Raw genomic sequence first — 17,990 nt, forward strand, 5'->3', positions numbered from 1 at the left:
CCTTGGGTGGCATGGTTTAGTGTGACATGTCCCTGCCCAAGGCAGGGGGGTTGGAACTAGGTGATCTTGAGGTCCTTTCCAACCCTAACTATTCTATGATTCTAGAGTTTCCCAACCAACTGAGAAAAGGAAGCATGTATGTCCCACAGCCAGCTCTTCTAAAAGAACTGGATACAAATTACAGAGACTTGCAAATATCAAATTATGAACCTTAGTATCAGCTCATTCATGTCATTCTAATTATTCTTGATGTGGAAATATTTAATAGTCTCAGTTATACCCAACATCTGTGTCTTCCCAGATACACAACAGAAGTGCTTATTGATCTCTTTTTAATTAACTGTTACTAAAGCCAACATTTCCCTCTAGTAATGAATCACTACCAGAATTCCTGCAGCTTTGGCATACTCAGGAAAAAAAAAAAAAACAACACCTTATTGCTTTTATTCCTAACAATATTGACAGTACCTTGTTCATTGTATCTGTTTTTCTTGATTAAACTCCTACATTCTTAACCTCTGGCTTATATTAAATGTTACTGGGTTTTTATGCAATTCTAACTTTGTCTGCTTGGTATTTTAATTAATATGATATCCCTTCTGAAGAAAGGTGGCAGCTTTTTCAAACAGGATTAGTGTTTGAAGAAATATTCTTAATTAGCATTCATAGTTTTCTGCACTGCCCCTCCATCCCCCGATGAGCTTATGCCTTCTTATTGAATTAACTTATTTTAAAGTTGAAAATACAGTGGTTTGTATGTTAATCATGCTCGCAGATAACAGTATAAACTATCATGTTTTCTTGTACAAAAAGTTACAGTGATTTTTCAGTTTGTGACCTGTTGTTTTTCATATGGTAAGGTGACTTCTTAAAGAATCTGCTTGTGTCGGAGACATTTTTGTCTCTAAACACTCTATAGATAGCACTGCATCTTCCTTCCTGCGTCCATATGTGTTACTCAGAATTTAGTTATTCATGATAATGTTGATTTTCACCCCTCCTGTGTTGTTACACTCAAGTGCAATCATCTTGGGATTGTTATTTGATTCAGTAGATTGTAGTAGACACCTATAAGTAAATTACCTTGTATTTATATGATACGGCACTTATTTCGTAAGCATTTGGGATTGTGTTTCTCTTGAGCTGTCAGAAACAGTGTAATTTTTTATACAAATTGCCATTTTCCTTTCTTTTTTTTTCAAATTACGCTCTCATAAACATATTAGAACTATTATTATTGTTGTTGGTTTTTTTTTTTAACAACCCAAGAATTAGACTTGCCACACCAGCTTTCAGTAGCACCACCAAGGCTTTCTAGTTTACAGCCCAAGCTCCAAGTGTTGTTGTACCACCCAATAAATTACCTCTTTCTTGCACTCTGGTGTCAGTGTGAGTTCAGGGTGCTGAAGACTTTAGACATCCAGCATTAGTCTGCATTAGCAGTGACAAGAGATTAGAGGACTCCTGGTGATGACAGCACTTGCACTGGGACAGTCTACTAGAACTGGTGATGTTGAACTAGTGTGGATATAAGATGTATTTGGATTCATCCAGTCGTGGGGCTGTTCTGCAAAAAATGAGGATGACTGCCAGCCAAACTGCACCACACCTCACTGTCATCTCTAGAAATACAATCATTTCATTAAATGTTCTGATTCTAATGCAAAGACATGTTTAAAATGTTTCCAACCATACTGGTTGCTTGAGCCACTTTCTGAATGACTGCACCCCCTAATGGGGTAAACCAGACTGATTTTCAAAGCAGACAGTTTATTTTTACATTGTTTATATCCTCCTAGTCCTTATTAAGCATAATACAACAGCCAATTCTTGACAGAGAAACAAGCATAGTTTTGCTGAATGTAGATTACAGGGGAGGTGTGAAAATCCAATAAGTACTTTATATGATTCATCTCAACTCTGGGCTAATGAAAAGTATGCACATAGCTGTAAATATTGATGGTGCAAATGAGAAATTAATTTTAATGAAATCATAGAGAATTTATTTCAGTCCAGAAAAAAAAGTATGGGATTTTGGGGGGTTTGGTTTTTTTTGTTGGGGGTTTTTTGGGTTGGTTTTTTTTTTTTTTGAGCTTTTTTTCTTCTTTTTGTTGTTGTTGTTTTGTTTTGTTGGGTTTTTTTGGAGGGGGAGGGTTTTTTTGGTTTGGTTTGGTTTTTTTTTTTTTCTTATTTTGTGAAGCCATCTCTTTTTTTCCAGTGCTTTGTGGAGGAGTAAAATTTTGAACAATGAACGTGAGATGAAACATACACCTAACAGTGATGTTGCATCTTTTCAAACAGGTAATTCTCTAATGGACCAATGAAAGCCAATGATGACAAGTTGTGGTCAACAGTCCTTGAATGTGCTGATGGTTCTGCTTTCATTACTCTTGTCAGCAGGTAACTTTCATACTTTGAATTTATCTTTCACCAGTGTGTGCCACAGGTTAAAATTAGTTGCAACTTAATACTGGGTTGCTATAAAGCAAACAGGATTGTTAACTAAGTAAGACATAAATAAAGCCTCTTTGTATTTAAGAACTGAAAGCTGGAATTTGAAATGGAAACTGAAATTTAAGTTTAAGGAGAAGGTGGTGGGACACTGACATGGTAAAGCAGGCTGAAAATTTAAAAGAAGCAGTTCTTCTATGCTAGTTTTTCAGCTCATCTAAAAGAATAAAGCAACCTCAACACCACTGTACTATCCACTTGTTTTGCTAAATAGCAATCTATCGGAAGCAGAGCAAGGTGATTCAAGGTGATTTTATGCATATGCATTCAAGAATATGTAAGGAAGTCAAGGATTGAACTTGGAACCTTGACGGTTCTTGACATGAATACATTTTAGTTACAGTGTAACTTGTAACACATTTAAATACAATGTAACTGTAACAGTTATTGTAACACTGTAACTTGGAGTGCCTTTAGCTACAATGTAACAAACAACATGATAGCAATACATGTTAATACAATGTAACTTGTAATATATTTAGATACAATGTAACTTAACTATTATGTGTATTTGAAAGAAAAATGCATGACAACATGTTATTTTCTTGAAATCTAAAAAAGTGGCTGGACCAGGGAGCAATTCCAGCAGTTTTTTTCCTGATGCTTAGATCTGCCCTAGATGCTTCCTACTAGCCCACAGAAATGATTTGTGCAGAAAACTTGTCAGTTGTTATATAGAGAGTTAGTTGAACGCTATGGCTATTAGCTGTATTTATTAATCACACGTTATTTATGGCATTAAGGTTTTCTGTAGTTGAGTGAATATTAAAAAAAAAAATAAATAGTCCAAATCGATTTGATCTTGTGAGTTTTTAACTGTAAGTGCAAACTCTTTTATGCTCAGTACTTGAAGCACTTTTGATCCCAAAAAATTATTTTTCCCACCACTGTTTCTTGTGCACTTCTACTAGATTACATACCTAACCACCACACTAAAAACTTTACCAGGTATTATGTATCTTATAGTATCCTTGTGCTCCAGAAAAAGGTGTTATTACTTTGTATGCTAGGTTAGACTCTTGTCAATTAGTTCAAGCGTGTGTTTTGTTGTCACAGTCTCATTTGTTGTTTGGAAGCATTCAAGTTGATTCTTGCTAATGATAGTTCATTATTTGGCTGTAACTGCCACACTCCTTTTGATAACAGTGTTATAATATTATCAACTAGACTAATCTTAAAACACTAATTTCCTTTAGAGTCCTTCCACTGACACCCCTATGTATGGCGCTGTACCCCTAGTTGTGTAACTCCCTCCTCCTCTAATAGAAACAGACACAGGGGTTGTATCAGCTTTTGTTTTTTTCCAGGTTAAAGTAATTGCAGAAAGTTATTCCCCTGGTTCATGAATGAAGCCAATTATGCAGAAAGACTTCAGTAAATGTATCCCAGTGATCAAACATCACAAAACTTCTCCAGCTGCTCCAATCCCTTTTGTTCAGTTCTGTTAAGTCCTGATAAAACCCAAACATAAACCAGTGTTCTGATTTCTTTTTTATATATATAGCCTACCACCCCCACCCCCCACCCCCCCAGGAGAAAAGTACTGCCTCTGAAGTACAATGTTTCCATTTGAAACTGCTGTTTCTATTTGGAAGCTACTCTCTCTGGAATGATACGGACATGACTTTTAAACTGAGCTGAAATGCAAATCTAATGGCAAGACTCCTTCTGAGTTCTCCAGATTCAGACTTAAGTCTATAAGGTCATGCTTTACTTCCAAGTCTTCGATATACTAAGATTCACAGTCTTAATACTAAATTTCTAAAATCTGTATGCATGGTTGGAAATCGCACTCAACAATTGGAGGTGTAACTTTCATTCGCTCCACAGACAGAATGAAAGTAAAGGCATGACTAACAGAAAAGTTCCCAGAGCAACTGCTCTCAAGAGTCCAGTCTTCATTGTGTCAGAAAAGGAGAGAAGCAGTGGAGCAGAGGTGTGGTCAGATACCAAGGTCATGGCTCACAATGAGGTTGCAGTTTGGTGGCTTTAGCTGTGTGTTTAGGAAAGAAATGCACTTTTCTGACACGGGTAGAATGATCTCGGAGCAGGGACAAGTAAGGCTGAAAAGAGAGGTTTCAGTTCAGAACAGGTAGGCTACAGCTCCATTCAAAAAAAAAAAAAAGAAAGGATGAAATTGGATTGAGAGTACTGAAACTTTAGACTGATTTTATTTCAGTACCATAAATGGTGTGCATTTTTAGGATTTGTGAAAACTTACCAGTTGTAATAGCTGCACAGGAATGCATAATACAGAGAAGAGCAGCATGCAGTCATGCCAAAGGAATACCCTTTCTGGCCATTAACTCTTAGATTTGCTTTGCAGTAATGTTGATCCTTGCATTCGTTTAATGGATTGAAACATTCATAAAAACAGGGATGACAGCAAGGCTTATATTAACAAGCAAAAATTGTCAGATTATTTGCACATTACAGTATTTTTTTCTTTGAAGTCAGAAATGAATGTCCATATAGCAGAATCAGCAAGAGGATCTCAAATGATTGGCATTTTGTGAAGTAAATTGCATGCAAGTGAGTATTTTTATGGATCCATATGGAAAGCTTATACAGACCAGCCGTTCTGAAAGCCTTGGGGCTGTAAAATAGTAGCTAAATTAAAAATTTAATCAACATTATGCAGATCCCTAACTGTGAACAGAGAAGGAAGTAACAGTTTGATGTGCACTGGCTGTTTACTTTTTAAGGTAGAGTAGATAAATACTAAAATGAGCTTTAATCAGTTGTTTGAAGCATGGCAGACTATTGTCCTCTCAAAATTAGTAGGATCAGACACAGGCATCCATATCACTTACCTGTTTAGTAATATTTTTCAAAACTAATATGAGAATCTGCAGTTGCAGCTCCACTTCAGAAACAGGTGCCATCTGTGCAACAGACAACTTAAGAGCTTTTCAGGTGCAATACTTTGACCTGTAGAAATAAGGCTTTTTTATCCTCAGGATTTAAGTAAAGTTATTTTCAGGAAAAATACATTAAAAAATCTACTTTGTTTATTGGGTCTTTCATTCTCAGAGAAGGAAATGCAGCAAGTGACATTACACAGGTTACAATAAACTGATAGTTTTTTTCACTGTGTACTAGGTCTGGCTGATGTGGGTTTAATTTTTTTCACAGCAGCCCATATGGTGCTGTCTTTCAGATTGGTGACCAAAACAGTGTTGGTAACATATCAGTAATTTAGGTACTACTGAACAGTCCTTACACAGGGCCAAAGCTGCTTCTGTTTCTCATTGTGCACCCCAGCGAGGAGGCTGGGATGGGCAAGAGCCTGGCAGGGGACTCAGCTGGCACAGCTCACTCAAACTGGCAGAAGTGATATTCTGTACCATGTAACAGTACGTCAGCGATAAAACTGGATTGGAGTTTATCAAGAAATTGTTCAGGGACTGGCTTGGCTGTCAGTCTGCTGGTAGTGAGTGAGTGCTTTGGCATCACTTCTAGGTTGGTTTTTTTGGGGGGAGGGGGGTGGTGGGTTGTTGTTGTTTTGGGGTTGTTCGGGTGTTTTTCCTTATTCATTTATTAAGCAGTCTTTACCTCGACCTACAAAATATCTTGTTTTGCCCTTCTGATTCTCTCACCCATCCCACTGGGAGGGGGAGTGAGCAAAGAGCTGTGTGGTGCTTAGCTGCCTACCAGGATTAACCCACCACACACTGACTACCAAATTCAGACTGTAACTCAGTCATCATGTTATGCTCTTATTTGTACATTTATTTTCATCACTGACATACATTTTACTATTTAAGGATTTGCTTAGGACATTTTATTACAGACATCACTCCTCCTCTGACCTGACATTATCTTCATTCTCCTTTCATTCCGCAGTAATACTTCCCCCAGTTTTATCCCCAAAGAAGTCTGGGGTTTGTTTTCCTTTTAAAATAGGCAGAGGACCCATCTAGAAATTGGGGGTCAGTTTCACATGTGCTGTTAAGTAAACCATTTTGCAGTGACGAGCAGGCTAAATTTCTTAGGGTCCCATAGTCCTCTAGTGCATTCTCACAATGCAATGTCTCTCTCAGACCACTGAATAATTTCAGTATTATTGATTGATTGATGTAGAATTTCAGAAGTATTGATTGCTTCTGAAACATAAAGAATGAGTTGTAATTCTTATAACATGCACTGGATGCATATACAGGTCAGGTATAACCTTTCAGGACTGCTGCTCACCTGTGGCAGCTTAATGGCTTTGGAAAAAAATAATGATTCTGTTGATAGCCGCATGACAAAATTTGTGTTACGCTCCAAGGCTTTGCATCTATCAAAGAAGAAAATTTTCTTTTGTAGAAGCAGCTGATATAATCAAAGTGCAGATATTCCAACTAAGAAGGTATAAGTCAGGATGGCTAAAAACTGAGAACTATCAAACCATCAGATCAGTAATATTTTCTCTGTGGCTGCAACCAAAGTAGTACATACATTAAGCCATCTAATTCTGCTAAGAAATCTGCAGGTTCAGTGCAAGTTATCCTTTAGCTGGACATGGAGAACACCAGAGAAGGTGGGGAGAAAAAAACACAAATACAAATGGTTCCTGTTGATAAAGAAGTGAGAAGAGTGGCTGATATGCCATAGGGTTGTGCTGCTATCCAGAGGAACCGGGACAGGCTGGAGAAATGGGCTGACAGGAACCTTATGAAGTTTAACAAGGGGAAGTGCTAAGTCCTTCACTTTCTGGTGGAGTAACAATGTCAGGCACCAGCATATGCTGGGGCCAGCTGGCTGGAAATCTCTTTGTCTTTGTGGCTCCTTTAGTAGGAATACTGCCAGCAGGTAGGAATACTGCCAGCAGGTCAAGGAGGGTGATGGAGCTACTAAAAAGAGTTCAGTAAAGATGTACTGGATGATGAATGTGACTGGAGCATCTCTGGTACGAGGAAAGGCTGAGAGGACTGGGACTGTTCAGTCTTAGGAAGAATCTTACCAATGTGTGTAAAGACCTGAAGGGGAGACATAAAGAAGATGGGCCTGGTCTCTTTTCTTTAGTGCTCAGTGACAGGACCAGAAGTAATAGACACAAACTGAAACACAGCAGGTTCCCTCTGAACGTCAAGTAACATTTTTTTTTCATTGTGAGGGTGACTGAGCACTGCCACAGGCTGCCCAGGGTGGTTGTAGAGTCTCCATCCTTGGGGAGAATTCAAAACCCATCTGGACAAGGTTCTGGGCAACAGGCTCTGGGTGAGCCTACTTGAGCAAAGGGGTTGCACCAGATGACCTCCCTTCTGACTGCAACCATGGAGGTTTTTTGAAACTTTATCCTGGAACACTTTCTTTTTTGCTATGTTAATTAAGGAGGGGTGCAGGAAAATAAGTACTTGTTCAAACAAATATATGCTCACGTGATTATATGTTTTGAGGATTTTTCAATAGAATTGAAACATGCAGATCCTGTTGCAAGAGTTACAGAGGGGTTTGGAAACCTAAGTCTAAAAGACAATTTCTTTGCTGATTATGGCATTCGCAGATTTGGAACACACATTTTTTCCAGGCAGACCAAAAACACATACGTAGCTAGTTTTCTCAGTATCTGTGTTCCTTTAGAAACAGCATACTCCTAACACTTTCAGTTCCTGACTGAATGAATCTACAAAAGGATTTTCTGTTTTGTTATAGTAATGATGACAGATGTGTTGTGTGCACGTAAATGTGTGTATATATATATATACACATATATATAAATGTAAAACATTTATAATGGTTTTCCTTCACTCAGAAGGCAGTACAAGGTACCTTGCTTTCGTTTTGTTTTCTGTCGTAGACTCCCTCTATACACACAAATAAAGAAGTAATCTCCATGGTCACAATCTTTAAAATTTTACTAGACCTACAGAAAGTGAGTGAGAAATTCTTGAAATTAATACATTTTATAAAATTGAGAAACAAAACTGTTAGGAATAGCCTTTTTCAAGCAACATAGAAAGAAATAAGGATTAGATAGACAAGGTGCACACAAGCATTTACAGATCAACAGGACAGTGCAGAGAGATTCAACAGATTTAAGTTAAATCTATGGAAATCACTATTTGTAATCTCTTGTACTGGTAAATTGATACAAAAAAGCATACACCAAGTTACAAGGGTTAATTCTGCCAGTTTAAAGTGAATAAGCTTTACTAATTGGTGAAACTTCATGAAGTGATCCGTAGCATCACTGTGCCTCTGTTCTCTAATTGGAATAAAAACATTTCGCTGCCAAGAATACTTAGAATTGACTTCTATATTTCACTTTCTGTAGAGCGTAAGGTTTCTAGGTCATCTGTATAGTATGTGTAATCTTAAATGATGTCTTAAGGCCTATATAACATAAACTATAAAGCAGTTAAAATGTTGGCAGAATGTGGAACCAAATGTTGTCTCTTAGAAGACTCTTCTGATCAACCACGAAGTCATGTGTGGTTGCTTATGCTTGTGCTAGAAGGGATCTATATCCTGCCCCTCTGCAAGCTTTATTGGCTCTAGGAAGCTAAGACAATTGTACAGCTTCCAGTTCAGAGCTGTTTGCAACCAGTAGGCTTAAAGTATGGTCAGAGAGCTTGCATCTGCCCACAGTCTTACCATGTAGGTGTAACCGCAGTGTGCCTGTTGCCGCACAACTATCAGCCTCAAGTCTGCTTTCAAAGGATATATATGGAGAGGATTCCACCCCCTCCCCCCACCAAGAAAAGTTATGGTGAAATCAGTGTGACATTTTCCTGTAAAAGATGTTCTCAGAGATGTATTAAACACTTTATATGAGAATTTAATAAAGGAGAAATGTAAGAACTCCCATGAAGAGCTGTATTTTATTAGTTCTATCTCTTTGAAAAAATCAAGGTTGTTCAGATCTATTGTGCTGTTTTGTAACTACTATTTCTGGCAGAATAATCCTTATCAAAGAATGACCTTTACACTAGAGAAGATATTTTCTGTCAAGAACAGTGACTGTAAATCAAGTGCCATCAAACTTTTATTGCAGTTTTTTCACAGACTTTTTGTTTTTATGAAGTCATCCTAGGAGACTTAAACATGGAAATTGTTGGTGTTTATGGATATCCATAAATTTAGAACAGCAGTATCAAAGTGTTTCCCTAAATATTTTTGTGCTTACTGACATAGAGGGCATTTCTTCCCTTACAAGGACCAATAGTAATCAGAAACAGTTATAATTAAACTCAAAACAAGAGGTGAAATACTGTGCTCTTTTAATACTAAATATTATAATGTTGAAAGTTCTGAAGCATTCCTGGTTTTCAGAAATCAGACAACAATTGTTTGAGCTTAACCAATGAAAAATGACAGTTTATATCATACAGATAGTACAAGTGACTCACAAAGCCAATATTGTTCTTTGTTTTACAGTGTTGTCTGCACATTTTCGGGTCTGTGAGCCGTATACGGACTACAAAGGTCGCTACCACTTTGGTTTTCACTGCCCCCGTCTTTCTGACAATAAATCTTACATCTTTTGCTGTCACCATAACAACACAGTATTTAAATACTGCTGCAATGAGACAGAATTTCAGACTGTTATGCAGATGAACTTAACAGGGAACGCAGATGGATATATGCATAAGTAAGTAAATGAGTTTTAAAGTACTCTTCACCAAACTGTTCCTGGTCTAATAACATAGTCTGAGGTGTGCTTAATGACGAAAGCAATTAGAATAATTGCACATACAGAAAAACATTACTAAAAGGTTTTGCTGCTGCAGAACTCCAAAAGGAAGGGATATTTTAGCTTTGCTTTTTTTGCTTTGACATGGGCTATAAGCATTGCTAGGAGAGTAATCACTGATGTCGGGGAGCAGAACACATTTGCTTATATATCAACACTCTGTGGTCTCCTTGCCTGTTACCTGGGATACATCCATGTACTTCTGGCGACTGTCCTCTTAAATGTCAGTAACTTTGTTCATAAAGTACCAAGTAGATCTTTGTTACTGATTACCTATTTACAATGACAAAATCTTCACTTGTGGTTTGTCTCTTCTTAGTATTTTCTACTCTAGCCACACCAATCTGTTACAATTTCTCTTGGTGCAGAAGGGAACTTTCTGCTGATATAAACCCCCCAGGTTGAATTCTGATCAATCTGCTTTCCCCTGCCATTTTATTCTGGTATGCAGCCCCTTCAAGGCAAGGAAGGGGAAGATTAAAGACAACTGGAATTCCAGTCTATTGATTTTTGTTTACTGCAGGGATTTTAGTGTTGTTTTCTGTAGTGCAAAAGTCAGTCAGTGTGTTGTCATTCATTCCCATGGAAGCAGGTGCAGGGCTGCTAGGAGGCTATGGTGTTGGAATACTGACGTCTGCTCTTTTAACTCACTGGTTGCAGCTGTGCTAGCAAACCATCATTTTCCTGAACAGACCCTCCTTATACAGCTCTACCTAGAGAAGTTTGAAACATGCATACATGTAGAAGTTGCATACTCTAACTTGACAGTTGTTACATGACAATCACCTACTATAAAGAAATCTGTGTACTGTGTGGTGCAAAAGAAAGATAAAAATAGACTCTACCCTTATAAGATGCCTTATATTAATGTGGATTTATACTGTCTTGTTATTGCATGTGCAGCTATGTCCTTGAGGTGAAATTTCCTTGCCTTGGCCTCATAATGCATCTGAGAACATCATGAGAACATACCACACAGAACACTGCAGAGACACTTCAAGTCTAACATGCCGATTAAAGGCTATACATTTTCTCCATTCTTTGTGCAGTCCAGACAACCTAGAAACTGGTAGCACCCTCACCTGGGGCTATTCAACTCTGTTAATATGCCTCTAGGCAGCCTTCTGGAGTTTATACCACAGTATGCCCCAGCACCCAAATGCGATGCATACTCTACTCTTGCTCCATGGTAAAAGTCAGATGTGCTTCCCCTTTGTTTACAGGGATGACTATGCTATCATGGCAGCAGCCGGATGACTGCCTGAAAAGAGGTCCTAGAAGGACTCTTAATACAGAAGGGTTGTGCATATATTCACAGAGCCAGAAACTGCTTCACACTGAGTAGTATAAAGAAAGTCTCAAGAGGGGAGTAGCATGGCTTTTGCCCCTGCACTCTGTTCTTTGTCTTGCACTCAGCAAATTTATTTCTTCCCTTAATGTTCTGCAAACCCTGCACCAACCCTGATAAGCCACCAAGTCTGCCTAACAGGCAACTTCATCACAGAGTTTGGGATGTGGCCAGATATTACTAAGGTAAGGTCCTTCTGTTCTTCTTTTCACTAACAACCTGAGTAGAGCAGCCCAGCAAAGAGGGACTTGGAGTGTTAGTTGATGAGAAACTGAGAATGAGCCAGCTTCAGTGTGCACTCGCAGCCCAGAAACCAACCATATACTGGTCTGCATCAAAAGGAGTGTGATCAGCAGGTCTAAGGAGGTGACCCTGCCCATCTACTTCATTCTTGTGGGGCCTCACCTGGAGTAGTGTGTACAATTCTGGTGTCCCCAACATAAGAAGGACATGGAGCTGTTGGAGCAAGTCCAGAGAAGGGCGATGAGGATGATCAGGGGGCTGGAGCACCTCCTGTATGATGACAGACTAAGAAAGTTGGGGCTGTTCAGCCTGGAGAAGAGAAGGCTGCGTGGAGACCTCATAGCAGCCTCCCAGTATCTGAAGAGGGCCTGCAAGGATACCAGAGAGGGACTCTTCATCAGGGACTGTAGAGATAGGACAGTGGGCAATTGGTTTAAACTTCAACAGGGGAAGTTCAGGTTAGATATAAGGAAGAAGTTCGTTATTGTGAGAGTGGTGAGACACTGGAAGAAGAGGCGCTTGCCCAGAGAAGTTGTGGGTGCTCCATCCCTGGCAGTGGTCAAGGCCAGGTTGGACGGAGTCTTGGGCAACATGACCTAGTGCGAGGCATCCCTGCCCATAGCAGGAGGGTTGGAACTAGGTGATCTTAAGGTCCTTTCCAACCCTAACTTCCAACCTTAACTGTTCTATGATTTTATGAAATGGACAGAGCAATCAGCCACTTTCTAAATCAAACATGCAGAGGAACAGGTACACTCTAATTACAAAATATGCACTGGGATATAGAACATTTCTCTGCCTCCTGCATTCTCTGCTTGCATGTCTGCTCACATATGTATGTGTACACACACATGCACACCCCTTGCTCCCCCCCCAATAAATATAGGGCTGTTCCTATTATAGGGCTGTTGTGTGAGCAGTTCCTCAATTTGGAAAATGTAATTTGGTATTCTATGAACTATAATATTGATTTTAATGAAAATATTCAGGGAGTAGTGTCAGTATTACATTATTTTCATTTAGCCATCTGTTTGATGTGGGGTTTTGGATCTGGGTTGTTTTTGTGGGGTTTTTTTGGTTGGTTTTTTTCTTTAAAAAATCAGCTCATGCAGTTGTGATGGAGAAGGAGCTACGTCTGTAGTCTTTGTTAGTAATATTCGTGGTTGAGACCTACCCATACACTATTTACCATGTATGTTGCCATCCAGAATTTCCTGTGGACATTTAGCTGTGTGATGATCTTTTGCCAAGGTGTGTGAAATCATGCTAAATACAATAAAAGGCTTCTGGAGATGTAGCTTAGAGAAGTGAAAGAGTGGAACTGATATTGCTTTTTTGTCACTTCCTGAAACATCACTTCTGATATCAGTCAGGGTTGGGAAAAATGGATAGACGCTAACTTTCTACATAAAAATCTACCATTGTAGTGAGACAGAGGAAGAGAGATCTCCTCACCCTGAACTCACTGAGATTAGTAGCAAACTGCCCAATAATTTTAGTATGCTGTAGAAGGGCAGAATGAAGTGAAGCCTAGATACCTACATTAAAAACATTGTAAAAAGCATTTTAGTACACTCTGACTTTATTTAACATATATGGTAATTTAACTTTATTTAGATTCTAATACATCCAGGGTTTACTTTACAGTAACTCTTTGGATCTAATTTCACGTACCACTGAAAAAAATTCTAAAGAAACCTATTTTACTGTGGCTGGGGAGAATGATTTAAGGTAGGGGAGTAGCTATGAACTGAAGGAAAGGATTATAGTTTTCGGGGAAGAGTGATTCAATATTATTACTTGGTTTATTTCAATATTATTATTTGGTTTATTTTTCCCCTTGGCCATTCTTGCGATCATCAAAACAAGTTTCATGTTTTATAATACAGTTGAGGGGAAAATTAATGAAGTGACTTGTAACTTCTTTGTTGCACAGCTGAAAAAGCACATTCGTCTTCTACAGTCACATGGTATAACTATAGACAGGTTTATTTACATTTTTTCCATTACTATAACAAAAACTTTCTATGTTTTTAAAAGTGCATAATACTGGGCTATTATATCTTTGTGATTGTGCAGGTTAATCAGTCTAATATTTTTGAATGTGAAAAAGTCATTTAGTATTAAATATAGAAATACCAATGGTGTCTAACAGATGAGAAAATTTCTGCCATCCAAAGTATTTTTCCATAAAACTTTGCCTAATAAGTTAAGACATTCACTTCATTCTAACATTCATACCCTCTCAGATTTTCTATTATGCATGCTTTGGTGGATTATCAGCAATATTACTATCCATGGAGTGCTTAATCTGATACTGGAACAGTGTTATGGCAGTCTGTAATGAATCCATGTTTTTCCTCATCTATTATTTCAGTTTTTCAGGATTGAATGGCTTTTGTATACCACACTGCAGCATTGCAGCAAAAGCAATGCGAGGTTAAAATAGCACATGTACAGCATATCCACTGCAGAGCTGTCATTTGCTTAAATATCTCCCAGAAAGTCATGTTTGCAAGAAAGCAAATAAATAAATAAGTAAGATTGTCAATTCCACTACCAGCTGCTGCAAAAATATGTAATTTAACTGAGAAGACCTTTTAGGTACTACAGTAACAGATTCTGCGTGAAAACACTGGGTTGTGAAAATGCCTTGACATAATAATAAAAGCAAAATAGAAAAAAATATATTTAAAATATATATGTAAAAACTGCTCAGATTTCCGGTGTTGGAAGCATGAAGCATTTCCTGGGATATAAGATTACATTTCCTTAAGGCAACATTGAGAAGGTGTTACTACTCTGAGTAGCAGCCCTGTTTAAGGAAAATAGGGAAAGAAGCGGTTTCCATGGCCATCTGCCCACATCTAAACCCTGCAGCTGTAGAATTCTGCTCACAATTGTTGTGATTTGTCGGGGTTTTTTTTAAGCCTGAATTCCCAAATTAATTATTTTCTGCTCATGTGCTGCACATAAAGAAACAACAAACTCTTGTAAAAGAAAAATATATCCTCGTCCTAACCTGCTTGTCATCTGTCTCAAAAAGTTAATGGATTTGATGGAAGGAGTCATGTGGGCAGTAACAGTAATAGCAGTTCCTGACCTTTTATTTGCATGTAAGGGTGTTAGAGAAATCTAAGCAAGGCTCTGTAGATGAAATAGGAGGAGATAGATGGTAAAAGAATTTGCTGTTCTCAACGAGCCCAGTTCAAGGCTCCCTGAAGTCAGAACAAACCTTTCCACTTATGCAAGTGGGCTCTGTATCAAGGCTAATCCGTATTTCCTTAAAAGATGAAGTGTCTTAAAAGAATGACCTACTAAGCTTTTCTGGTGGTCCATGAATTACCCTGTTTCACAGGGAAGCTGAAAGGAAATTGTCCTGTAACTTATACTCCAGATTTAGCTTTTGTATTTGTGTGCCAGCAGGAGTAGAAGACGGGGCAACATAGCTTTAGAATGAATTTTTAATGTCGTACTGCTAAACCTTGTGTTGAGCCTAAACAGAATCTTCCAAAATGATTGATCAGGGGGGGCAAGAGAACTAGCAGGGCAGAACAAGATACCCAGGTGGGGAAAGGGGGAGGAGATGCAGCCTTACTGAAAAAACTAATTGTACTTGATCGTCCCTGTGAAGAAACAAACCTCTGCAATTTGAATCTTGTTAAACTTGGAATCTTTTCACACTTTATTTTTAATTTAAATGAAACTTCCACACAAAAATACAGGAAAATCAGATTGCAATATGAAACTTTAACAATTAAATCATTCAGTTCAGTGAAATGAGAGCAAGTCTTAATTGGTTTCTGATTCCCAGTTCTCTCTTCTGTCTCTGGCCTTACAGAGTAAGAAGTTTTGTCTATTTTCTAATTAGGACATTATCTTAATTTGTAGGGGAATTTTAATTTTTTCTATAATTAGTAGCCATTACATCTTAATAGTCTGAGAAAAGGGAAATATCAAAGTATGGAATTACCCTCTGTGTACAAAACATACTGCTTATTAATTTTGCTTGTGATTTTTCACAGGGCCCTCTTGATAGTCCTGTTGTCCCATTGTCTGTTAATTAAAGCAGTCCTTCAATTTGTCCTTGTGAGAAACAGATGTTATTTAGAAGGAGCAGATGGATAACTCACATATGGCATGATTTATAAACTGTTGTTTTAAATTGGAACTTTCAAAATAAGTCTAATTTTGCTAACCAGAATTTTGATGGGTGAAACTAAATACCTAAAATACAAACAAATTCTTTTAAGTCAACTGTAGGAAGAGTTCCTTGCTCTCATATTGTTGTCAAAACTATTTCCATTCTTGTTATAGATCAGATACAGCTCACCTATTACTAAAATGGATCCTATTGGTATTAGTGATGAATAAGATTTATTACAGTGTATTTCTTCCTGACTTCTCCAGGCTTCGCTTCCATTTTCTTTATAGTAGCAGAAAACTTGTAACAGTTTCTGAAACTGTTGGTTTTTGGTGGTTTTTTTTTTTTTTTTCCATTCAAAGCACTTGATTTATTTTATTTCATTGTATATATTACACTTGGTTTTGGAAGAACCTTTTCAGTTACTGCAGAAACAAACCTCTAATATTCCTTTCTTCAATCACTATTTCTTTGGCAAGAGAAATTGCAGCTATTTTGTGTACAACCTGCTTGATTTTTAATTACTGCAGAGTCATCAATTGGGGTAACCCCAAGCACAAATACAGGCTGGGTGGAGAATGGATTGAGAGCAGCCTGGAGGAAAAAGACTTGGGGGTGTTGGTTGATGACCCAACAGTGTGTGATCACAGCCCAGAAAGCCAGCCGTATGCTGGGTGGCACCAAGAGGACCGTGACCAGGAGGTCGAAGGAGGTGATCCTGCACCCCTGCTCTGCTCTCATGAGACTCCACCTGTGGTAGTGCATCCAGCTCTGGGGCCTCCAACACAAGAGGGACATGGACCTGTTGGAGTAAGTCCAGAGGAGGCCATGAAGATGATCAGAGGGATGGAACACTTTTTCTATGAAGACAGGCTGAGAGAGTTGGGCTTATTCAGCATAAAGAAGATTCTGTTGAGACCTTGGAGCAACCTTTAAGTACCTAAAGAGTGCCTAAAAGGAATCTGGAGAGGGACATTTTACAAGGGCATGTAGAGATAAGACAGGGGGCAATGGCTTTAAATTGGAAGAGGGGGATTTAGATAAGATATTAGGAGGAACTTCTTTGCTGTGGGAATGGTGAGGCACTGGCAGAGGTTGCCCAGAGAAGCTGTGGCTGCCCCATTCTTAGCAGTATTCAAGGCCAGGTTGGATGGGGCTTGGAACAACCTGGTCTAGTGGAAGGTGTCACTGCCTGTGGCAGGGGGTTAGAATTAGACGATCTTTAAGGTCCCTTCCAACCCAAACCATTCAGTGATTCTGTGAAAACAGAAGAGTTTTACCCCAATAGGAATAAATCCACTGAAAGTCAAGAGTGGCACTGCTGAAAAGCCTGGATTAATCAGATCCTATTATACTTTGAAGTGTCTGGACTGCAAACATTTTAATGCATTATAAATATCTAACCACTGTAGTGTGAAGTTAGGCATGCGTGTGTAAGTCTTTAGTAGAGGCAAAGACTCTTGAGTTAAGGGCTTTCAGAAGCACTGTATTTTTTCTACTTCTAATCCTCCTGGAAATTTACTGGATTTGTTTTTAAATCCTAGGTGCTCATAACCCTAAAATTACACAGGGATGGATCCATTAGCAGTTCTGACCTTACTTTTGTTACTTACAGTTATTTGCTATGGAAAATACTTTCTATCTGATTTCTTGTTTCAAATCCTCTTTTGGTTTTGGTTTGGGTTTTTATTTTTAGAGTCTAAAATGAAAGAGTCACACAGAACTTTAAATGGAAGTGAAAGTTCAAAGCAGAGACTTCAAATGTTTTAGACCTGAAAATGCTTGGGACATGTTTTTAAAAAGTAAAAATATCTTTCTGGCTTGAATCTCTATGTCTTCTCAGCATTTTTATTCTCAAAGCACTTCTGTTTTGATCAATGTTCTGATAAAATCCAGTTCTCTCAAAGTAATTCGGAATGTGAAAGAAATCACAGTTGAGTGTGTGTTCAACTTTAGGTAAGTTTAGGATCACGTAGATGTGGGTTACCCACTTTTTAATTCAGTACAATTTGCCTCCAAGACTGTCTTCCTAATGACATTTTTTTTGGTAGTATTCCTTCTGC

General features: G+C 38.3%; 1 protein-coding gene across 6 annotated transcripts in view; it reads left to right on the plus strand.

Annotated features, from left to right (window-relative positions):
* The window catches only part of SHISAL1 (shisa like 1), an 80,298-nt gene that overhangs the window by 33,084 nt on the left and 29,224 nt on the right, over positions 1–17,990 (plus strand). For all 6 annotated transcript variants that reach the window (XR_010611346.1, XM_065672972.1, XM_065672979.1 and 3 more), the window contains 2 exons: positions 2,302–2,400; positions 9,877–10,090. Coding sequence is in view for 5 of the 6 variants with exons in the window: in XM_065672972.1 (XP_065529044.1) it covers positions 2,331–2,400; positions 9,877–10,090 (284 nt within the window). In the remaining variant the exon portion in view is untranslated. The remainder of the gene's footprint in view (positions 1–2,301; positions 2,401–9,876; positions 10,091–17,990) is intronic.

Source organism: Lathamus discolor, chromosome 1 (genome assembly GCF_037157495.1).
Source record: "Lathamus discolor isolate bLatDis1 chromosome 1, bLatDis1.hap1, whole genome shotgun sequence".
Lineage (NCBI taxonomy): Eukaryota > Metazoa > Chordata > Aves > Psittaciformes > Psittacidae > Lathamus > Lathamus discolor.